At 41.8% G+C, this 24,695-nt stretch overlaps 3 protein-coding genes across 6 annotated transcripts; all 3 read right to left on the bottom strand.

Moving 5' to 3' along the window:
* Positions 1-4,088: 4,088 nt before the first annotated feature.
* Positions 4,089-8,387, bottom strand: LOC142992743 (hyaluronidase-2-like). Its single transcript, XM_076143277.1, has 4 exons — positions 8,124-8,387; positions 6,827-7,793; positions 6,188-6,277; positions 4,089-5,126 (listed from the first exon to the last, which is right to left on the bottom strand). Exons 2-4 carry the CDS (start codon positions 7,748-7,750, stop codon positions 4,734-4,736), a joined length of 1,407 nt encoding a protein of 468 aa, XP_075999392.1. The 5' UTR covers positions 7,751-7,793; positions 8,124-8,387; the 3' UTR covers positions 4,089-4,733.
* A 3,653-nt stretch (positions 8,388-12,040) lies between these two features.
* On the bottom strand, positions 12,041-14,717 carry LOC142992425 (tumor suppressor candidate 2-like). Of its 2 annotated transcripts, none has more exons than XM_076142856.1 (4): positions 14,621-14,717; positions 12,794-13,006; positions 12,577-12,697; positions 12,041-12,496 (listed from the first exon to the last, which is right to left on the bottom strand). In XM_076142856.1, exons 2-4 carry the CDS (start codon positions 12,940-12,942, stop codon positions 12,431-12,433), a joined length of 336 nt encoding a protein of 111 aa, XP_075998971.1. In that variant the 5' UTR covers positions 12,943-13,006; positions 14,621-14,717; the 3' UTR covers positions 12,041-12,430. The 2 variants fall into 2 exon arrangements, with proteins under 2 accessions (XP_075998971.1, XP_075998970.1); XM_076142855.1 differs by lacking the exon at positions 14,621-14,717 and adding an exon at positions 13,586-13,743.
* On the bottom strand, positions 13,888-23,430 carry LOC142992424 (ras association domain-containing protein 1-like). 3 transcript variants are annotated; one of them, XM_076142851.1, is made up of 8 exons: positions 23,176-23,430; positions 22,265-22,334; positions 21,796-22,148; positions 21,013-21,137; positions 15,593-15,697; positions 15,217-15,508; positions 15,002-15,117; positions 13,888-14,880 (listed from the first exon to the last, which is right to left on the bottom strand). In XM_076142851.1, exons 3-8 carry the CDS (start codon positions 22,112-22,114, stop codon positions 14,734-14,736), a joined length of 1,104 nt encoding a protein of 367 aa, XP_075998966.1. In that variant the 5' UTR covers positions 22,115-22,148; positions 22,265-22,334; positions 23,176-23,430; the 3' UTR covers positions 13,888-14,733. The 3 variants fall into 3 exon arrangements, with proteins under 3 accessions (XP_075998966.1, XP_075998967.1, XP_075998968.1); XM_076142852.1 differs by lacking the exon at positions 22,265-22,334 and having other exon boundaries at positions 23,176-23,429; XM_076142853.1 differs by lacking the exons at positions 21,013-21,137; positions 21,796-22,148; positions 22,265-22,334; positions 23,176-23,430 and adding an exon at positions 18,141-18,564.
* Between the last annotated feature and the right edge of the window lie 1,265 nt (positions 23,431-24,695).

The following is a 24,695-nucleotide window of genomic DNA, read 5'->3' as shown; positions in this document are numbered from 1 at the left end:
TCATGGTGGATGCTGTTGCTGCTGCTCACAGGAGAATGTGTGCTTTTATTTTTGGTGAAGGACTTAATAATGCCAGGCTTTTAGCCCTTTTGTACTTCGTCACATGACAGGCAAGGAGCCAATGAGAAGCTATGTCTGCATGGAAAGGCTCAGCAAGTAAACCCCAGGTAAATTATTTATCTAGACATTGGTCTTAAAAGCTTGTCAGATTGTTGTAGTGAAAATAATGCAAAAGCTTTTCATTTTGCAAGTTAAAACAGTGAAAGGTCCTTTTTAAACAGGGGTATGCAAACCTTTTCTGAGCCAGAGCTACCCAGCAATTTTCTTTTATTTATGACCTTTAATTCAAATATTTAATATTATTATATTTTATTATTATTATTTAATATTTATATTATATTTAAAAGCAGAAAATGTAAACCTTGCTCTGATAAATGTAGTGGTGCTCACACTCAACATTAAAAAGACAAAAGAACTTCAGGAGACACCATGAGGACCACCGTGCTCTTGTCATCAGGGGAGAGGAGGTGGAGAGGGTTCGCTGCTTCAAGTTCCTGGGGACTTACATTAGTGAAGACCTCAATTGGACTGTGAACACCTCGGCCCTTGTCAAAAAGGCGCAGTAGCGACTCTATTTCCTCCGCACACTGAAGAAGAACCACCTGTCTGCAGAGCTGCTCAGGGCCTCCTACCAATGCTGTATAGAAAGCGTCCTAACATACTGTCTGACAGCTTGGTATGCAAACTGCACTGAGTTAGATCGCCAAAAACTCAAAAGGACTGTTAAAACAGCAGGAAAAATCATTGGACTTCCCCTGCCATCTCTGGAGGACATTTTTAAGACTCATTGTCTCTGCAGGGCCAACACCATCCTGAAAGATGCATCACACCCTTGTAACTCCCTGTTCTGTCTGTTACCCTCTGGAAGGCGATACAGATCACTGAACCCGCACACCACCAGACTGAAAAACAGCTTCTTTGTAAGGGCCACAAGTGAACTAAACAAAATCATCATTAGACAAGCTAGTACCCCAAAAGTCAAACGCAATTTTGGGACATATTGGGCATCTTGGACATATTAGGCATCTTGAGCTATGGTCATCTTCAGCTATGATGTCATGTGATGTCATATGGGGCATGGGACATGTGATGTCATATTAGGTGTCTGATGTGGTGATGTCATGATGTCATATGGGATGTCATGATGTCATATGGGATGTCGAGACATGTCATATGAGACATCTTGAGCTATGGGACTACTTATGTTTTAATGGATGAATGGAACTGTGTGTGGTTTATTTATTGTTATTTATCATTTATTATTTATTTATAGTTGTTTATTTATAGTTTATTGCTGTTTATTTATGACTGTTCAAAGATTCAGGCACAACACAAATGCATATAATTGTATTATCATGTACAATGACAATAAACGCTATTCTATTCTATTCTATTCTATTCTATCTGCTCAGATGTGCACAGGAGGCCCCGCTCACACGCGCCACCCCCTGGCCAGTACTGGCAACTGACATTATTGAGGTGGTTGAAACTTTTCATCAAGGGTTTCATACACGTCGCTCGCCACCCGTTTCTGAGTAGCTCGTTAAAGTTAAAAAATAATACTTTGACAACACAACGTCACTTGGTAAACCTGTGTAAAATTCTATCGAATTTTACCAAGAGAAGAAAGAGGAAAGCCCTCCAGAGGCACAAGTGAAGAAGAGAATGAAGAGAACTTGAAACATACTGGTCACTGTCGAATTTTAAACAAAGACATCCCGCCCCTTTCTGAAAAGGAATAGTACAGGTAAAATAGAAAAATAAGCAAAAACATTGTTTTGTTTTGAAGATTAGATTAGATTAGATTAATATGATGTAAATTTATTAGGATAGGTTTGACACTGAAAATATATAGAGGAAAAACATTCTGTATTTTGTAAATGTTCACACAAAAGACTGGTTCAGCTGGTTTGGGTGGAGAATCAGCCATGTGGATAAATGTTTCTAATAATGTAAAACAAGAGTAGCTCACGGACACTTTTACTTTGTCAAATTAGCTCTAAGAGAAAAAAAGGTTAGAGGACCCTGCTTTAACTGAACATGAAATCTGGCACCCAGCTCAGCTGATAAACAAATATTTTCATTTCCTTTTTGTTCATAAGCAGAACCCATCAAGGGATCTGTAATAAGATGACATCATTGATTGTTTTGTTGGCTTACTTTTGTTTGTTTTTTTAAACTAGAGAAAACTTGAAAAGCCTAAATCTTGGACAAGGAAGGAGATAGAGAGCTAAAATTTCACACGCAGCATCCAGGCAGAAATGGCATCAATTTGTGTGAATTTGGGGCAAATTGGGGAATAATGATTTTTTTCTGAAAAAGTTGACCCCGCGGTCATCGTTTTTTTAAACTGGAGAAAACTTGAAAAGCCCATATCTTGGACAAGGAAGGAGTGAGAGAGCTAAAGTTTCAGACACGATCAGAATATCTACTGTGCACACACACACACACACACACACAGTTCAGTTCAGTTCAGTTTTCTTTACTGTGGTGATATTTCACATTTTCCTGACATAGAGTTCTTTCAGATAATCATCGGCGGTGAGTATTCTTTCTTGGTTTTTGAAGAAGCACCTCTCTCCTTTTCTTTTTCCTAACAATGTAAATAACAGCACAGATGGGATCAAACATATTCTTGTCCCTACACAGCCATCAGGAGAGAATTGCACCAGTATGGGGCAGCAGTGGCCTTCACATTAAACAATATAAACACTGTGAAATCAATCAAGGTCACTTTAAGCTCTCTTCCACTCTTTTGGTCTTTGTTCATGGGTTTAAAATTCTGCGTCTGGAAGTCAGGGTATAACGTTATGGGAGTAAAATGTATTTGCAGTTTTTGCTCCATAACGCTCAAAATGTCCGAAGCAACCTCAGTGCCCTGCACAGTAAGAAAGGCAGGGCACCGAGGTTGCTGAGGTGGTACACTGAGGTTGCACTAGGTGGTACACAGCACCACCTAGTGCTCACACGCGACAACAAACTAAAAGAGCATGTTTACACTAAATTAAAGGTGAGTGCTGTTTATCAGAAAATAATCCAATCAGATCAAGATTTGACAAACACCACACATGATAAAATCAATATATAATGGAATGTTATGAATGAAAGCAATGGTTCACAAACTTTTGAATTGGAAGATGAGACCTGAAAACCAAAAATATGTTGAAGTGAAGAGGTTTAATGCGTATGCAGGAAAATGTAATGATGCTTACTTCTATCTATGTGCACATGGGATGTGTTGAGGCATTTTCAGCAAATAAAATCCAATCCTAATTAAAAGACAAAAGTAACTTTTAAAGCTATTTTTTTGCAAAGTGGACAGTGATCGTGTGAGAACTTTAACTGGAACTTACCTGGTTAAATTTTAATAGATGCTGCTTGTTTTGCTTTGCATGCTGTGGCCTTTTCCAGCCGGAGTCTCATGATTTGGCTGACCCGAAAAAAGCAAGGAAGAAGAGCAAAGTGAGATATCCAACAGCCAATTAGAAGAGACAGGAAGACTCTTCAAGGACTGACAAGGACTAATCAAAAATGGATTCCGTCCTCACATCTCCTTGATAAACTCTGTTTTGTCATTTTTGAGAAAGGAAAAATCTATTTGTCAATTAGGAAATCAAACAGTTCATTAAGTGGACTTGAAAGTGTGTTGGGAGTCTTCCTCGCAGCTGCCAAGGAAGCTATAATGGAACTTCCTCCGCTGAATTTAAGTCTTTAGAGTCGTAAAAATAACTCTTGGCTTAACTGCACCCTACAATTACATGAGGAGGGGGTATGAGGCCGCAGGAGGAAAATGTGTCCCTCCCTGCAGACTACTGGGCTGCGAGTCCCCTTCAGCGGCACATTTCCCCCCCACCTATGAGAGACTGAACATAATGTTTCACTGCAAACAGGTACACTTACCTCTGTGATTCAAAGCCTTTTGTTCTGGGTTCACCCTTATACTTCTTGATTTGTTGAAAAGCTTTGAGCCCTGTTCCTCTGAATCATTTCAGTGACTTAAAACTGCACGTCAGGAAATTACAGCTGAGCGTGTTTATTTGCTTGGACGAAAACAGTATATACAGAGAAGTGGTAAGTGAAATCATGGAGCATAATTGTCAGAGAGACGTTCTTACCACAAATAACGTACAAAGATTGAAATGCAGTTGGGTAGTGACAGTGGCAAAACAGTAGTCATGGAGGTTAGACATAAAATCATGAAATATCACAGAAAACCCTTCAATACATTCAAATAAATAGTAACACTGCACGCCTCTAAAAAATCAGCTGTCAGAGGTCATGGTAAAAAGGTCAAGAACTTAAATGATATTGTGCTATTAAGTGCATCAGTTCCACTTTAAAAACACATAGTTACCGACATACATCAATTCATTCTTCACAAGCACAATCACTGCATGTAAGAGGAGGAAGAAGCAACTGAGACCAAACGTAAACAGAGTTATTTCAAGCAGGTCTTTCATTGTTAAAAAAAAGATGATTGCTATCGTGTAATCAGCTATAACTTTGCAATTTCCACAGTGTTTCTCATAGAATTTCACTTTGTGCCATTCATACTTTGCAGCAATTGAAAGAACAAAAACGAGTCCCCTTTATTCACAAACAATCCCACTCTGTAATCATATACACTCTTGTACTTCACCATACACACTGCAGTTGTGTTAATGTACGGTAGATTAACAGAGGAGCACAGACATGATCAACAAGATCACACATTGCAGTACTGATGCCATTATTTGAGCTGATCTCCCCCTTTGCTGCTGAGGGTCTTTCTCATCGCAGCCGTCTCCCTGATAGCCGCTGTAATACTGGCACTGAAAGTCCTCTACAAAACGGATTCTCTCTGCTTCACTAAGCTCGCCGCTGACTGTCAGCTTGCCGCCCTGACTGCTGACACTATGAGAGATAGGGCTCAGATGTAAGTAAACATCGCTGTCCGGATTCTTGCGTAGACAGCGGCCGTGAGAACCACACACGGTCTGGCTGCATAGCTCCGCTGCCGTGGAGACGTTGAGGAGGTATTTACCCAGAGGACCCCTCAGATACGCATCCAGCTTGGAGCAGCTGGTCTGGACATAAAAGAACCAAAGGACACAGTCAATACTCACTCAGCTCGACAAGAGTCACAATGAAGTCATGTCTGTGTGTCTGTCTGCAAATATAACTGTCCATTCGTTTACTCACACCTATAGAGTTCAAGCAAAAGGTGTTGTTTCCAAGTACAAACACTGAAAATATCAAGAATGTTCACTGTAGTCACACTTAAAGAAAAAGCATATAAAATACTGTACATTACTCCAGTATTCTAAAACAAAAACTACCTGTCAGTAAAGAGGCACCTCTCTCTTCCACATTCATTTAAAAAAACAAAAAACATTCTGATCGGTTTGTTTGAAACGACTGTTCAAGAGCTGTGGCAAAATGGAGGGTTTGCTGTTTATCGCAACCACAAAATAAAGTGATGTATTGCTGGAGAAATGTCCGCCCCAATCTGTGCTTCCTCCCCACAGGCCTGTGTTCCCTTCACATGGATGCAACTCCAAAGAAATTGAATAACATAAATAACAACATGGATACTATCAGGATCTTATTTGAATGAGGCTTGGGGTTTGGAACAAAACCAAATCTAGGGAACCCATTTATTGTAATTAGTTTCATGGAGATGCAATAGTTTAACTGAACAGACAATAACTTATCAGTTTAATTTTTGAATGCACAAACCCAATACAAAGCATGAATACCTACATAGTCCAATAGCTCAAACCCAAAATCAAATCACTCGCTGCAAATATCTCCCGGCACATTTAAGAAACATCCGGCATTTTGGTCAAACATTAGTGAAACACATAAACTAAACTAGTGGAGGAAGTTGTACTAGTTCAGCTAAATGGAGGCCTGTACCTCAAAATGGGGTCCGGGGGGGCAGATAAGGCTTTATAACACTATGGTCATGAACTGGCATGTGACTCCAGCCGTTAATTGTGAACCTTGATGTGTAACTATCGATGACAAATGACCGACAACAGCACGTAAGCTCACCACATTACAGCACGTCAGGTAAATCAAGTGGCACATTTGACCTTTGACAGAGATCAATGAAACAGGTATGTATAGGAATGTGAACGCTTACTTTGCTGCTTGCATAAGTCGCTTCTCCCCACATGATAATTCCAGCTGCACCCAAGGCCACACTCTCCCCAATTGTGGAGACCAAATCAGTCTGTAAAAGGGGAAAGTATAACACTTCAAACTTTATTATACATGATGAGGTCAAGGGAGCAGAAGAACCATCAGTCACTAATGAAGTCATTGTAACAGGATCAAAGCTGTGAGAAGCTACCAGTGCTTATCTGTCATTCTACCGTAAGGAAATAGTCCATTGAGTGTTTCAGATTTCCGAAATTTTCAATTTGACCCACACCCATCCTGACAAATCCACACACATGAGTGGTATCGGAGTGTCAGTGCGCTGCTATAACAGGAAGGACTGTGGTTGCCGATAAGGAAAAGCAGAGGAAGAGGGAGAGAGAGAGAGAGAGTGTGAGAGCGAGACAATTGGAAGTTTAAGCCACACTGTGATTAAAAGTTAACCTGAGCACAGAAATCAATGAATAAAACCAAATATTCAAAAGAAGTTATTACAGCTGCATTTTTAACTCTACTTTAACTCAATAATGCTCTTTTATCGTTTACCAACTTTACTCTAAAACAACAATTTGGGGTCATAACGTCATTAAATGGCAGGATTTAGATTAAGAGTATTTGTCACCTCTGTCAGCTCATCCTGGGAGTTGGCATAGGTGGGTCTGGTGTACACAAAGACAGGACGTGCCAGCCCGTCTCCTGATGAGGCCAAGCGCATCCCCTCCTTTACACGGTTCCTGACAAACTGACGACCAGAGGCTGAAGAGCGCAGCACAGTGCCCATATAGATTGAGGGAAAGAGGGCTGTGCTTTCAGTCCACAACCATTTCAGCTGCTCGTTGCGTGCGATCTCCACGTCAGGACAGCGGCCCGTGTAGTTCTCCAGAGTGCGCCTGTAGTCGTGGTTGTAGCAGTCTGGGAACAGGTAGAACCCCCACAGCTGGTTGGGCCTCAAATTCTTAGCATGCTTCAGTGTCTCCAGCATGAATTTCCTGGCAGACATCTCAAACTCCTGCTGGGCTACTTTGGTCACCTGCTCCGGAGGCCAAGAGCGGTTCTTCTGGAGCACCATCTCACAAGAACGTTTGCGGTAAACACGTTTGGTGTCCCAGTTCCGTATCCACAGTGGGCGCCACTCCTCCCAGTCAATAACTGCCAGACCCTTCGCCCCTGGTTCCCGTATATACTTCTGCACACCTTCTGGCATCTTCTCCAAGTGCTGTGTGAGACTGGCCAACTGTGGAAGCCCACCATTCACTAAATTATCATCTTCGTCAATGTAGGGGTACAAGCCCAAGCGGTCCTTATAGAAAATGGTGAGGTTCTGTTTAACAAAGCCCTCATTGGGTGAGGCCACAATTTGGAACTGTTCCAGCTGAAAAAGAATTCCGTGGCGAGGGCCACAATCTTCAGTCGGGACATTCCAAGCGAGCAGCAAAGGTTTTTGGGAATACAGTGGCCATCTCGTGGGTTTCAGTCCTGAGGTGCAGACGTGGTCCCACAGAAGAACAATCAGCAGCAGCACTTTCCAGTGAGTCCAGTGCAACATGTCTTCTGATGGAAATGGACAGAAAGTGCTGTCGCTCTTTGCCCTAGACAGGGAAGAGTGTAAGCATTTAGATAGATAGATAGATAGATAGATAGATAGATAGATAGATAGATGGATGGATAGATAGATAGATAGATAGATAGATAGATAGATAGATATTAACAATTTTACACTACACAAACATAAATAAATATATAAACGAAATCAAATTCCTGTGAGTAGAAAGTTACTAAGACATCTTGCAGTGTATGTGTGTGTGCACCTCAGATGCAGGGTTAAAACAGCTTTTTCCATCAACACAAACTGATCACTACTTACTTTGGCACTGGATTAGAAAAACAACATGTCAAAGATCCCCATCCTTAGGACTTACCTTTCCTGTCAGGCCGAGGAAACATTCCCAAAAAAAGAGTTCAAGGCGCGTTTTGTGTTGCCTCAAAACAAAGTAGAGGAGGGAGAGAAAAATGAATATGAACTTAGGGGTGTTTTAGGGGTAAGAAGCAGACGAGCTTTTATTCGTCACGTGGCTGGTCTCTATCTTCTAGTTTCCATTTGCACACTGAAGTAAAGTGAAGTAAAGTGAATTTGCCCCCCTGCGATGTTTTCAGTCGCCGGTTGCTTTCCCCTTCTGCCAGACCGCTTCAGGATGTTCCATTAAGACTGTGAAAGGGGGGAGTGGCGAAACAAAAGCACACACTTTAATCACTGCGCAGGCGTGTCCAATTGCTTTCAAAGTATCTTCACACCCCCAAATCGCCCTCAACGTGTCCGTTTATTAGAAGCTCATTTTGTTTTGATTGATCCTTTTGTCATAAGGTGGATTTCGCGAGTCCCGGCGTAGCAGCGCATGATTCGGTCCTAGAAGTTTTGCTCTGTGCGGTGAAAGTGAGCCACTGAGCCGCATGTCCTGACTCACAGAGGGTCAACACAGGCGAAACTGCCACATCTCTAAAATAAGACAGGCATGCCTCCGGATGACAACTGCGTGCTGAGCTTTCAAACTCGATCCTTTAGCTTTATAAAAAGAGATTAGGTGGAGACATTAGAGGAGGTTTGTAAATAGGCATCATTTAGGCACCATAGCCCGCCTTCAGCCTCTCGATCCTTTGACTCCTTGTAGACATGATCCACACTATAGAGTACAGAGTTGTTTTTGCTGGAATAAACCCAAATGTACGTGCTTTAGAAATGAAGCCTTCACACCTGCTTGATTTCGCGGATGTTACAGACTTGCACAGTTGTTGCTGAAGGCGTTTACGGGCACAAACCTGAAGACGCCCACCTATTTTTCAAGAATAAACCCACAGATATGAGGGTTGTAACATTCCATAGATAAGAAGTAGAAACAGAAAACCAAAAAACGACTTACTATAAAAACAACATTTCATTTCTGTGGCAACTTACAGCAGGCGTTTACACACACACATACACACAGACACAAGACCTGATCATGTGGTGTCATTTAAACCTGCTGAGTGTGTAAGATGTTACTATCAAGCAAAACTTTGTGATTTGTGTTTTAAGCTCTGCCAAACTAACAGCAGCAGAGTTTTAATGGTACAAATGAAGATTAATTTCTGTCACACTTTATTTATTTATTTTAACAAAACACATTTCTTTTCGACATATTCTACATTTCATTTCATTTATTTAATGACTACTACTGTTACTTTGGAGGATTTTACAACCAATATATAATACAGCTCATAAAAGATGACACGTTGCTATCAATTAAACAACACAATTGTTTAGATAAATGCACCACCTGCAACAATTGAGGTATAAAAATCTACCCCTGTATTCTTTTAAAACTTTATTTTATAGTCCTGCTACTTTTTACTACAGGAAAGAACAGTTTCCCCATTAACTCTATAAACACTTCGGACAGTGGATACAAGGCATCTGGTATGCAGATGCAACTGGGTGGGGGTTTGTGGTAAAAGACACTTGTGACTGGTGATGTTACCAAGTACCACATGCTGCCAAGTACAGCAGATAGGATGGAGAAGAGCCAGGTTCAGGCATGAGGAGTAAAGGCCATGAGTTAAGAGGGGAGGTCAGGCTGATGATGAGGATGATTTACGACCTGTTTTCAAGCTCAAAGATAGGGTGATGAGTGGAGGGAAGGGAATGTAGCCGTTTACAAGTAGTATGGTTTTGTCATCAACAAAACTATTGGATTGTTGCTTCTGCTCAGAGTACTTGAGTGAGAAGAGTTTTCCTCTCAAATCAAGATGTACTTTTCCTGTGCAGATACATGTGAGCTGGAGGATGTTTGAGCACATGATTGGGGTGAGGTAGGGTTGTGGAAGTGACATGTTTTCCTGTGTTGAAGTCTGTTCCGGCTTTTGTTTTCAGACGAGCTCTGCTGACTCACCTTACCTTGTCAACAGTCACTCTCTCTCTCTCTCTCTCTTTCTCTCTCTCTCTGTGTGCTGAAGTAAAAGTGCAGTGCATGAACAACTTTGTGTGAATGAGCGAAGGGGAAAGACCAAAGGAATGTCCAGTTTCTCCTCTAGCATCCGCTTCCCTTTCACCTCCGACTCCTGAACGTTACATCAGCAGTAGTCAAGCACCACCAGGAAGCGAAAAACAATGGCAGGGAAATTGGAAACACGCCCTCGCACCTTCACTATGCATCCAGCTACTTCATGAATTGTGCTGCATTTGTGTAATCCTGTGAACTGGAAATCTAGGATGGAGCAAACTAGAACAAGCCATTTTTATCTTAACAAAAAAACATAATTTCAGTTTACCAACCAAAATTGGATCCAAGACACTCTTAAATTAGGTGCAACGTTCCGGTAAAGTGAGCTACACAATACAGATTTGTGTTTCACTTTAAACAGCTACACTGTGTTAGCCGCATCTGCAAAAATCTTGTTTTCAATCGTGTATATTTAAAAAAAAAAATTTAAGTCTTTTGCAAGATTAATGATAATTCATTAAGATATTCTTTCTCAGTCATGTTCATGTACACAGATACATGTAGATAAAACACTTAGGTGCACAGTGTCACATTTATGGACTTCATAAATTTAAATAAGAAAACATTTGTGGGAGAGTCCATCCTTTGAACAGACAAGAGTTAATGCAAAACATCAAAGGACAGCGCGAGGGGTAGTACATCAAAGTTCCTGACCTCTGACCCGAAAACACACCCAACCACATTCCACACAATTACAGACAGAGAGCATTGCTGCAAAGGAAGCTCTTCCCTTTTATTGTGGGGCTGTGGTCTACAATAAATTGAATGATGCTTACACTGCTATGGGAAATTAGATACTATGGCAATTGGCAAGATCAGCAAAACCCAAAGTCTTGGTGCTTATCTCATATACAGGATTCAATTACATCTTTGGTCTTCTGACAAATGTCTTACAATATCACTATTTCGTAGTAAAGCCACATCAATTCATAAAGAAGCTTATTCTGCCATCTGGTGTTCATGTTAAGTACTATAATTCAAGATAAAGTCCTCAGGTTCCCTTCTAGCTATTAGTATAAAACAATAGAGGAATAAATAGGAAACATAAATCTTACTTCATTTGCACACATCCGTCTTGCAGCTCAGCTAGGCAGTAAGATTCAAGAAGGCACTGAGCAAAAGCTAAAAATAAGACTGTGAGACAGAGTGCAGCGATGACAAGGTTATACTTACAGCTGTCACTGAGCTATGGGAATTACTGACTTGTACTAAAAAAAATGACCACTTAGTTGAATGTAATCATAAGCAGTGGAGTTACTTTGGAGAACTAATGCACCACATCCACAACTGGTTTTCGTTCTGACTCGTCCTCCTCTCTGTAACCACTGTATTTGTTCAAATCCAAAGTAAACCAGTCGTTGGATCATAACGACTATTAGCCTCATTCATAATATAAAGGTTTATCACAGTTATCACACATCAATATGTTGCATGTTTGGACATTGAATGAAGACATATTTTATTTGAGATACTTCGGTAAAGCATTTATTTATTTATTCAAGTATTTCCAACTAAGAAATCTAAACATATTTACAGTATATTGTGTTCACTAGTGTAGGTCTGAACTCCAGTAACTGAGACAGACTCACATATGACAATGTATTACAGGAACATCGCCATATACACAATAATCCTCACATTCTGTCATTGTCCAAACCATGGAACTACATCTTCCATTCCTCTCACACATTCCCCTCAATCAAACCTAAGTGCATACATAAACACAGACAACAGAAAAGCTGACGCTCGTTAACAATTCACAGAAGGCGTAAACCATTTTTTAAGCCTTTTTCACATCACGGGAGCTTTTTCTCCTCCAAAAAATGTAAAAGAGAAATACATAACAATTCAATGTATTCTCTAAGAACTTGTATATGTCACGTGCTGTGGAGTGGAGAAGGGGCCCGTATTTCTAATCCAATCAAACTCAATTTAGTTTAAGTTCACAATTTATACACCGATATAACCTTATGACTACATTGCATTGATGTGAAACAAGTACTTCCTCACTTTGGACCAAAATAACAGCTTTTACGTATCAGGTAGATTTATCATTTTCTCTTCCAAGACCTCAGTTCCAGTCGTGACAAAAGAAAGCTGCAAATTTGGAACAGGGCGTTACTCTGATGCCATTTTTCTTCAGGAGAGCACACGTGACTGCACACCGTGATGTGCGACTCCAGCACAGCTCTTCACACCTCACAGAGGACGATGGGGAAATCCACATGAATACAGGGGTGGTCAAGTTTCACGATTCCCTAAAAACAAAAAAGGTTCATGAGTAATGGTTACGATGAAGTTGACAATTCACTTGAGTTTGTCACATATGTCCTCTCACCTGTGGAATCAGATTTTTCTGGATCCTCTTCAGCTTGGACCTCTTCCTGCCATTTTTTGTTACCACTGTCTCCTCGTAAAATTCATGTGCAAGGTCACCGTCCTCGTCGTAGTATAAAGAACTAGAAACACACAGGTGAAAGTCTATCAATCTCTGTCGGCGGAGAAGGTCTGCACAAGAACAGTGTTAGAAACAAGCATGTGTGTGTGTGATTCACCTCTTCCTGGTGAAAACAAAGGGGGTTGCATTTCTGGAGCCTTTGAGCCGTGCTAAAGACTGCTCATTCCCTTCACCGGCTGAATCCCCTCCAGCTCCGGTGCCTGAAAAAGGCCAGACACCTTTGGCTTTGGATCCACTTCCTCCCATCCTCACATATGAGGCATTGTCTCCAGGGAAAGCCAGACACGCTGCTCTTTGCCGAAACTAGGATCTGAAAGGTTGGAGTGCACAAGAGAGAAGACATGGAAGACTCTCACTGTCTACTGGAGAGAGAGAGAGAGAGAGAGAGAGAGAGAGAGAGAGAGAGAGAGAGAGAGAGAGAGAGAGAGAGAGAGAGAGAGAGAGAGAGAGAGAGAGAGAGAGAGAGAGAGAATGCCTTCATCAACACAGCTAAACTAAATCTCATGATTTGTTTTTCGGTATCCTGATACTTTCATCCAGTCGACCTTAGTTAGCTTGTTGGCTAACCAGCAGGGCCATACAGCGGCCAAACTATCAGCCTAATGCTATTAATTCACTGACACTGTTCGGAAACATGCAATCCCTAGTTTTTTGCCCAATACTATCCGGATTTCTTACGATTTAAGCTATGTATCCCGTCTACGCACGGTAATAAAACATGAACTCAAGCTAGCCCGGTAGCTTCTGCAACTCACTATCATGTGTTAGCTAGCTAAATGGCCACTAGCCGTCCTTTAGAGCAGTTGTCGGTAAACAACCGGCAGGATTATTTGTATCCTCCGTATTTAAAAACTGTTTCACAGAAACGCGAGTCTGCTTATCATCCTACCTGGTGACAAACTGTTAAAATGTCATGTTGACGCCGTCAGCAACTTCCGGCAGCAGGAGCTATGTACCGCTAGCTGTTTTGATCCGTGCGGTGATGAGGCGATCAGCTGATCAGGCTGTTCCGTTAGAGGCTCTACCGTGGAAAACCTACGGCCACGTGTTTGTCGTAATGTCAATAACTGACATAGTCTACGTTAATTGTTTGAATAATTTAACCGATGTAGAGTATTTTTAAACGTCAAGCAATCTAGAAGCATTTCGTGTTCATTTAAATCGGATTTGTCAAAAAAATAACAAACGTGATGTCGCTGAGGAATTTCTTTACTGAACGCAGTGCACATTTACATAACACGGTGCTAAAACATGTACTTTTGTGGATTGAAACAATACAAAGTGAGCGACCAACGTTTTTGTGAAGGACAGAAAAAAGACAATACTGAACAAAGATATCAGGAAGAGTGGCAGCTTCCAGTCAAACATGTAGAAGATTCCAGTCAGACAAGGTGACTAACATTCATAATTGCATACAGATGTTCAAACATCAGTCATACTCGCATACAGTAACAACAACGTGTCACCCATCATCAGGGGGGCGTATAAAGGACATGGCAGACTTCAGCCTGGGGTCAAATGAAAATCCAAATGCCATCTTTACTCAGCAGTGATCTATTCATGTTGGAATGTGTCTTATTCATATACAAGTAACAGTTAAACTCTATCAGTGCTTGATTATAGCACTGTATCAACAAATGTGTGGTTGAGAGGGATTCTTAATATCTTCATAAGACAAAACTTGCTGAGATTTAAAGTGACATAGCTGAAGTTCATAGGATATTCAAATAGTCCCCAATAACTGAAGACATTCCTGGATCAAACCAATGTCTCATTCTGCCATTCTTCAATGCTTTCAGCACATTCTCTCAGGCACATCAGACTCTCCAGGTGTAAGGCACTTCTCATCTCTCGCATCACTTCACACGCACATTCGCGCTAGCTCTCGCTCATCGATTTGCGCCCATCTCATTCGCTCGTTCACCGTAGAGGCGTTGCAGGTGTGTTCTCTGGGATCTTCCGATGCAGCGCTGACTGGTGGTCTTCCAGGGACCGTCCGGTCAAAGAGGTGCACGGTTATCCCCCAGGTCGGTCGTCTCAGCCAGGGGTCGATCCGGCCAAAGCCTCTCGCATCTTAGTGCGGGCCAGAGCGTAGCGCTGCACTATCTGCTTGACGTGTTCCTCCTCTTCACGCTGAAGAATGCGCATGAAGTTCTTCAGCTCTGGCATGGAGAAGGCATGCCACTGTGGGTGGTGAAGGGAGGGAAAAACCACATTAGTGTGTGTGGACTGCAAAAGCAACCATCTGTGTGTAATGTACAGTGGGGTTTGGCACTTGTACTGCTAATGTTCATGTTGCACTCACATTGACCTCTCCAGTTTCATTCTCTTTCAGCACAAAACTGATTACTTTCTCACTGGGCCCGGCACACAGACGCAGGGGCAGGGGGCACTCGCCGTCAGACAGCTTACGAAGATAAACTGAAGGGGACGAAGACCAATACATTTTACATTAAAGAAGCCCTGTAACTCGGACAGAGGATGGCCACTCAGTGAATCAACAAGTGAAAAGGAGCAAACCTTGATCATGACGCTCGTTGCTCTCATACAGAGCGAACTTGCCAGGATTGTCCACCACAGTGAACTTCTTCAGCAACGCCTCGATGACCTCACGGGCAGAGGTGCGCGAGCTTATGTGCAAGTGCTTTGATGCATCCTTAGGGAGGTAGAAGGAGGTGCGACGCTTCACTCCGCCGCTCTTCCTCCCGCCGGCCTCCTGTCCTGCACTCCCTTTCTTTGGCGGCGGCACTGACACAGGCCGCACCAGCTTGAACTGAACCTTTATGAAGCCAGTGTAGGAGCCATCTTTGTTCTGTTGAAGAGGAAACATTTGACTGAATGAAGATGTCTGTTACACTGAAATGTCAGTCCGGGGGTGTTAATCGTCAGCACTCACCATGTTCATGAACAGGTTGCTGTTGATTTGAGCATTGTACTCCTTCACCTTCTGTAGAATATCTCCGGTTGTCAGCTCCTTCTTGACCTCCTCCGTTTGTTCATCCTGGAGGACAATGACAGGTTCAATGTTAACAAACCAGGTGTCAGCACACACATCCAAACCATGACTTTGAAAGAAGAGGGGTGGAGGGAGTGAGGGACAACAGCAGCACAACATACACCATACAACCGCTGAAGAATAAAACAAATCCAACATGGCATCTTTTCAATCATTAGGCATTCTCACACTGCAAAGAATTCTTCACATCATACTGTATTATGATGACGACACACACATGACGGGGACAAATACTTGAGTAACTTCTTAAGAAATCACTCCTGTAACAGAATTCACAGGGGTCAAGGCCACAACTTGTCGTTTTCATTTTGTTTCATACACAATCTGTGATCCAAAGAAACAGGAACTGAGTCTGTTTGTTTACTGAGTTCCCCTGTTACAAAATCTACTTCCTCATTGTTCAGTTTACCCAAAAACAATTAGTTGGCCTTGTGCTGTGAATGTACTTTTCTTGCCCCCCCCCCTTTTTTTTCTTTCCCAGTGGCTGTCCGTTGCATCAGCCACCAAACTTCCTGTCAACGTTGCAGAAATGATGTCAGCTCTCACCAATCCTGTTCATCCCCTCTGATCCCTCTGAGTGGGAGGGATGTAAGGGGGGGGGGGGTGCAGCTGTCTGCCATGAGAGCAGCAGCACTGCGTTGCATTCCTTAACTTGGTATCCATTTAAAAATAGCCTCTGCTCTCCGGCTCTTAACCAGCGAGAGAGACACAATGTCCTCCCTTGTTTTACCGGCGTACCCTGTGAAGTCAGCTGCCTTGATCACACACTACCAGTAGAGTCGCAGTCATGCACATTTGGCCTGTAGCAACTGTTACATTCACATTTGAGTCAGCAACATCCATTTCCTGCGTGAAATGGCCACTTGGAATTTCCTGTTTTCTATCCAGAGTATTACTAAGCTAAAGCAGCTCTGTGGTTCAGCGCTGTGTGCCAACTCCTCATTTGGAGACAGGGAGGGGTTCCAAAGAAGTCAAAGTAATGCCAGTCAAAAGCTGCAATTCTTCTGGACGATGCTCCAAACTGAACTTTTGCACCACAGCCTGACTAATGGAAACGTGGTTTAAGTTGAAACCATTAATAAAGCTGGACAGCACCTTGATCAATATCGAACAGAGCAAGATCAATAACAGCGATCATTAGCCAGATTGGAATTCTGCCAAGTTGAAATCAATATGAGGGTCAAACACGTTCTCTACACAAGCAATTCCATATCAGAACATTCAAATACAACCTAAATAAATATGGCTACTACACATAAATAGAATGTGAATCATTGCATTCTTGTTTTAGGAGAAGATGACATCTGTTCCTCAATTTAAAAAAAAAGATGTGGGTGTGTAACCAATGACACACTTTAACTCAATAATGACTATAAAGGAAACACATTAAAAACATTCCATGACTCATTGAGCGAGGGCTTAGGTGTCACTGATGAAGAAATGAGGGTGTAAGGCGGAGGAGTGGGAGATAAAAGAATGAACGATGTGAACCTGAGAGGCGGGTGTACATCAGGGAACATGTCTGGATGTTTTGTTCCCAGCACTCTACTGAGCCTGCGTTGTGTCTGTGCTGTCACAACCTAATGAAAAGGTGTCATTATGTGTTTCTAGAGGAAAAGAATGTCCGGTTGTTATTTATTTAAGTCACAAGCAGGCTTGTCTGAAACCTGTTGACTTATGTTAAGTCGCCAGACTTTCCTGTTATTGTTCCTTCCTTTGATTCTGATGCTAACATATGAAGTGGCATAACCTTACAAAAATGCCCCCCCTACAGATCATAACATATTTAAGCACTACAGAATGGATTTTGAGATGTTTGCATTATCCCCCTGTATCAGTATGACATAAATGCATCAAATGTTTCTTTGGGCAAAGATCTGTCAAATTTGGCCATTAGATTTTTGACAACTGCAGTACCAATGACATTTATGAGTTTAACAATGAAGTTTACAATCAAAGATTATAACGACAATGGAATAGCAAAGTAAGAACAGAACTCTAACAAATATTGATCTGGATTTTGTTAAATATGATGGTTAAATATATATTACAAAATAAAAGACGGACAGACGGACAGATTGATTTACATACCTATGCCGATGCATTCCTTACATTAAAACGTCATATAGTAACTAACATTAACTTAACTAAATCAGAAAACCACACATTACTGAGCAATGTGTATGTACCACCTGGAAGTTCACTCTCAGCTGGTGAACTCTAGACACCGCCCTACTGTGTGTTAGTTTCCCAGGTTCGAGCACCTCATGTTGACATAACCTGAGATTCACCTTCCGATGTGCCCCTGAGCAAAACAATTAACTTCGAGCAAACCCCGGGAAAAACCTGAACGACAACTAATAAAACATCGCACTAACTCCTGTTTGACTACGCGTACGGTAGAGCTGCGCGAGCGCCCTCTCCTCACCTGCTTCACTTTCCGGCTTTTGGGGAAGAAAGATGTCCGGGCGGTGAAGTACTGCTCGAACTCGGCATCGGCGTCCTCCTCGCTGCAGTAGCCGCTGCTGGTGGAGCTGCCCCAGGTCATTTCAAAGGCGGGGGTTTTCTCCGCGCTGCTAGCCATGTTCGTCATATCGTCTCTGGTTGAAACCAACGCCGAGTTAACTGAAACTCCGTTAACGGGAACTAAAGTTGTAAAGACCTAAAACTTCTCGAAAGAAAGTCTAAAAACCTGACACGACTTGTCTCGGCAGTCAAAATTCAAATAAACTGATCACGCAGATGGCGAAATATCTCTTTATCGTTAGTAATGATACACTAACCCGACGTTTTCGCTCTAGCGGCCACGTTTCCAATGTACAATCTGTGTGAGTGCGTGTGAAACAGGATGTGGTCGAGCCTCCGCCCTGCCCGTTGCTCCCCCCATCGCACCGCCCCTCCCCACCCGGGTCCGTTGGTTTGAGTTTAGAAAATAAACAGAACGAGCGCAACCAGTCCCGATTGGCCGCCGGAGGGAAATACCGATGACTTCATCTTTCACCCGCTCGCTCCCTACCGCCCCCTGCATTTCCTGTGTGGAACAGCAATTAGTCTGTTCTAGGGAAGACTCACATGCAACAAAGTCACTGAAAGAGCTGTGTTAGTTTTGATATTTCCAGCAACTATAAAATCAAACTAATTCACAATAATAGTACAATAAAATGTACGTTGACATTTGACTGCTAGTTCCTGGGCTATAAGGAAATAAAAACGGTTTAATCGGTCAGTAGTTTTTTACTTCCTGAAGATGACCCGTTGACATGTGGTGTAACCCTGAATGCAGAATATATTGTGGTATGTGTATGTTGTAACATATCTAAAAAGACGTGCGCAGTTGTACTCATAAGCTTGAAACTGGCAAGCTATTGCTGCATCATGGGAGGAAAGATTAATTTGTGTTCTAGGGTGGTACCCTGGCTTTTTCCGCCACTTGAATATTTGTTTGTTTGTTCTTTGTCTCCAATTCAAGATCTTACCTGACATACAGAAATTAATTCTTGTATGGTCATTGTTTAAATGCAATTTTTAATGTTCCTTATGTTCCTAGATTCAGAGAATCAGTAAAACTCTGTGGGAACACCAGTATGTAATGAATCATGTGATTATGGTCAAACCACTCGAAACCATAGACAGGTCAATACAAGTGGTGAATAGTGGTCATGGGCCATCAACAAGCCCAGAAGCCACAATGTAGAATGTTGATACATTTGCAACATCACTGTGAGACTATTCACTATATACCAATGCACTTTAAATGAAAATGGAAACACTACCCTTTGCTCACAACGATACAGAATCAATAGCTCTGAAAAGTCGAAACCCTTTTCTGCTCTGTAACCAAGAGCATGGAGGTGAAGAAATTAATATGAGATTTCAAATCTACTGCTGTCCTATGTTCATTACAACAATTCACCATATTAACAAATCTAAATGAAACAATCTAATAATTATTGATTCATTAATTGTTACTTAATACAAATGTCCAAAGTAAAGACATCTGTCCTTACAAGTTACCAGAGGACAAAGTGACTCGGTGTTGCTGATTTTGTCTGAAGAATAGTTAATTAAACTAACAGGTACATGAAGGAAAAACACAAGAAAGAAGAATCTGCACCAAGCAAATGTTTGTATTTCATCATTGTATTGTAAGATAAACAACGGCCTACTACTTGACTATAAAACTTGACCTTTGTACGTTGTATTCAGTAATGAATTGGAGTACAGTACGTTACATCTTGTGCTTTTCCTGTTTCTCACATTGTGAATCTAAAGAGCTCCTTAATGCATCTTATCTTACATGCTGTGTTATAACATGGAGGCCACTTCATTGTTGCCTTCAATATTTTCCCACCCCCACATGCTGCTCTTTGTAGACACTATGTTTTTCTTCCTGTTCACTGTGGCTGTAACTGAATGGATTATTAAACAAGTTGAACAGCAAGCTAAGATACATATGATGTAGATCTGGGGTTGTGTATGCTCTGAGCGTTATGTATGCTCTTAAAACTGATGGATGGTCTACAGCTGTAAGGGTACCGATAAAAAACTTTGACCTAAGCATGGTGCAGCAAAAACGTTTCTTAACAGCATTTATGTCATGTTTGCAAAAATGTTTTTCAATGTGCAGTAATAAATGCTGCTGCTGCTGACAGAAGCACTACTTCTCAAAGTCCAGACTCCTCCTTTATTATGGCACAGTCAAGGCTTTCAGGGATTTCATCTCTGCTGAAAGAGCTCTCAACGGTCAAGAAACCAATTATATCCAGACTTGATCTGCTTTCCATCAGGATACCGACAACAGTGCCAGGCGAAAACAACAACTCTACTCTATGTACAAAGCAAGGTGGGGCTAAAACATGGAACTCCTCCAATAAACCAATATTCCATGTGTATTTGTTTCCTGATCACACAAGGTTTTCATTGGTCTTCTTTGTTGATACTTTTTGTCTATACAGTATATATGCACGTTTTCGACCAGAGTTTAATCTTTTCATTCTACACTGTACTGCAACTGTAGTAGGTCGCCAGCCTATCCCAGGGCAAACACAGACAGCCAGACAACTCAGTCACACTCCCATTCACATTAAAGGGCAATTTAGAGTTTCCAATACACCTAAGCTGCATGCCTTCTGAGGGTAGAAGGAAACCCACGCAAACATGGGGAGATCACGGAAACTCCACACAGAAAGGACCTGGCTGAAGAATCGAAACAAGGACCTTCTTGTTGTGAGGCAACAGTACAAGCCAACTGACAGTAAGTTATTCACATAATATCTTGTGGTCATTAGAAAAGTCCTTACCACATTTGTGTCTGTTTCTATGGTATGCTCCACAACAGATGCATGATCTGCTAAAGAGCCTCGATCCCAACTGCAGTCCAGCCTGATCAAGGCACGGCAACGGTGATGGCATGTGAATCCACAATCTGCAAGAGCCAAAGGTCACTGCTTTAAAACAGAATCTGTCAAATGTATAAACACATGAAGCAATAGAGGAGAATATCATGAGTCCAATACTTAGTGAGTGATGTCCTCCACTGGCCCTTTAGAGTCACTGCAGGCACTGTAGTATGTATGTTTGTATGTGTGTGTGTGTGTGTGTGTGTGTGTGTGTGTGTGTCTGTCTGTCTGTCTGTCTGTCTGTCTGTCTGTCTACAGTATCTATCAATCTCTATGTAAGTACTGTATCTCACAATGATTTGACTGCAGTTTTGAGTGAACATGTTCAGCAGTTACATTTACACACACTTCATATATTTCTCAAACCACTGTGACAGAAACGGAAGTTTTTGCAACTTAAGCAAGAACAATGTGCAACAAACCACTGAAACCACTTAAACAAGTGCATGCCTGTAATACACTGTCATCTGTGTGTGTGTTCTTTTGGGGGCTTCAAAGAGCCTCAGTATCAGAGGTCCACTTAATACTGTAGTCCTCTAATCAAGCCCACAGCAACATAGCTGCAGTTTATGGTCACATCTTTCTCTGTTTAACCAAATCACTTCTTGCTCTCAATCCAGATCATGCAAATGTCCACACCCACACACACACATGCACACGACCATCCTTCAGAGAACAACTTACTGCCACACCGCAGGCTCTGCTTGTAAAGTCCCCAGATGAAGTCACCACACAGATCACACCAGGTAGGGTGAGCATGGCTGCATGGCTGGAAGTTGTGTCCTTCTCCATTCTCCTCATGGAGCTCTGAATAGTGTGTGTCATTCTGGACTCTGATGATGCCCACCCGGCTTAGGAGCTCAGGGACTTTCCTTGGATTGATCCTCAGAGCATTGGCCCTCTCCAAGCGTGGAGGGGAGCAGGGTGAATGTATGCCCGTTAGTTCTATCTGCTCTCCATCCAGCCTCAGATCCTGGAGCTCGATGAGCTCCCCCAAAGACATCGTGTCACTCAGACCGTAGCTTCATCCATTATCACTGACAGGCAGAAGAAACAGAATTTATTAGCTACTAGATGCCAAAAGACAAACTATTTGTCTCCTTTGTCTGTAATATAAAACCATTGAGTATTTCTCCCTTATTCTTGTAGTTACCTATATTGAGGTTTGTCTGTGGTAGGCCCCATTTTGGTGATGCTGCTCAAATGATGTTGAAAAACTAAAACTTTAAAAAAATAGAGGGGAAATAGAACATCATATTTTTTGTTCCCATACATCTGAGATTCTTACTTGTCATAGCAGAAAAAGCACAAGTGTAGGTAATGAGGGTTATATTACATTTAGCTGTAAAATACCATGGTCTTTTTTATTGACACAGCTAAATGGAATACAGTAACTAACAACCTTGTGAATTACAACTGTTTGAGTTTGGTAAACTTATAATAAAACATAGGTCACAATCATATACTGTATTTCATCATTTCACTCACCACACTTATTCAGGAACCAAACAATTAGAACATGTTACAAATCACCAAATGTGCAATAAATCTTGTGCCTGAACATTTTAGCTTCACAAAGGCGGAACGTATTAGGACTGATGTATTCCATTCCATTCGATTGTGGAAGTAGAAGTGTCAGTAGAATGCAATCCAACCACACAGGTCTGGTTGGTTTGCATTTATGTTTGTCAGAGGACATAGATAAGTGTTGTGGTAGCAAAACTGCCACAAAAAGAGTTTTGAAACTTTATTGCTCTGTAGGGGAAGTGATCCTGCACAACAGAAACATAAAGCCATAAAGCCATGGACGTAGTTGGTATGCTTACTTGAACATTGTCAAACAACCACACAAACTATATATATTGTACTTTTTACAACACAAGCTGTAGTTCTGATATTAATTAGTGTAAGCCCATCCCCTCTAAGACAACGAGGGGCTCATCAAAGGGGGCTCGGGAGATGAATCCCGTTATACGCAAGATCTTATCAAGTCACAAAGTAAATCCAAACTATCTAAACTATCGGCTTAACAAAGTGTAAAGTTATATATTCATTCAAACTTACCAAAACAGATGAGAAAGCAGGTCGAGAGGAGCTGCTGGTGGAAACTGTTTCCAACCGAAGACAGAAAAGTTTCCGTATAAATTACATCCAATCTGTAAGTAACGGAGGTGTGCAGCTTCGACTTAACACCCCTGGAAATAATCGATCACCGCCGGATAGTTTCACGGAGGCCTGGTTACTTGTTGTTGTGAAAGTCTCGGCGTTTGCGCGTTCTTTACTTGAGTGAGAAGGAAGAGAGCGAGAGAGCGAGAGAGAGAGCAAGAGAGAGAGAGAGAGAGAGAGAGAGAGAGAGAGAGAGAGAGAGAGAGAGAGAGAGAGAGAGCGAGCGAGAGAGAGATGAGACGAGACGAGACGAGACGAGACGGAGTGCGGCTGACATCCGGTGCTTCAGAGCCCGAAGCAGAGCCGAGGAGAGGCGCCTGCCTGCCTGCAAGGAGCTCTGCTTGCGGAGGGTCTGCGTCTCTTCCAGGAGGCTGTTTAATAGCAGAACTTTACACTTCACAAGACAGGCAAATTTATCACTTTCATTAACTTATATTGCATCAATCATAAGTTTTCATTGCTGTTAGTAATATTTGTGATTCAGACGCATTTCATCCTATTGCTTTCTTATATTAACATGGAAGAAAGTGTGTTGTGAATACCAAAAGGTTGAAAGGTTAACACTATTCACTTCAGTCTGTCTTAGCTCTACATATTCAGTTCGCTCTGCAAACAGCACAGAGATTAACCAGAGGTAAATATATTAACAGAAAGTGTCAAACAAGTAGGATTATCAGCTAAATGAAAAGTCATAGCAATCAGATGGTCATGCATCTGTGCACGGATGTTAAGAGAAATACATTAGTGTGGAGTAACTGTGTGCATTCCCACAGGAGTCACACTGTGGATTTTCAGGCAATGAACTCTCCATCACTTCAGAGTTGTATGTATGGGCCAGATTTGGAAACATACAATAATGATCTCTTAGTGATAGTGACAATGCCAGATTTAATATACTTTCACTTTCAGTACTTGGTTGGCCCTACCTATGAGCTTGTTGCATCAGGTCATTGTCAGGGGGGAGGAGTATTGAAGGGTGTGTCTTTGGCTTGATCAATTGTCTTCCCTAAATTCTCATGCACAATGTGATTCCGCAGTTCTGGAATCTAGGAAGGGCGAGAAACCTTTTATATATTATCAAACTTTAAATACAGGCACACGTGTGTGTGTGTGTGCATGTTTGTGTATATTTGTTTACCTTTTCCAGAATTAGCAGGGTCGCAGCGGGGGGGAAGGTTCCTGTATTTCATTTTCATGTTCTTTTGTGAATTACCAATTATAGTAGGGGGAGACATAAATGGATCCACCCTAGCATGTTACAGTTGTTAATGACAGAATGAGTTACTGTATCAATGAATGGAGTGCACAAATCTCCACAAAAGTCCGGTAACAATTATCTAAAGTTAACATGACTTTATGCAGAACATGATGCTGGGGTGATGAGTTGGGCAGGAGTGAGGAGGATGAAATATCAGGGG

This window comes from Genypterus blacodes, unplaced genomic scaffold, assembly GCF_046128005.1.
Source record: "Genypterus blacodes isolate CSIRO-AG114 ecotype Tasmania unplaced genomic scaffold, CSIRO-AGI_Gbla_v1 ptg000022l_1, whole genome shotgun sequence".
In the NCBI taxonomy this organism is placed as follows: Eukaryota; Metazoa; Chordata; class Actinopteri; order Ophidiiformes; family Ophidiidae; genus Genypterus; species Genypterus blacodes.
The sequence above is the reverse complement of the archived record's forward strand: the minus strand, read 5'-3'. Positions and strand labels throughout refer to the sequence as shown.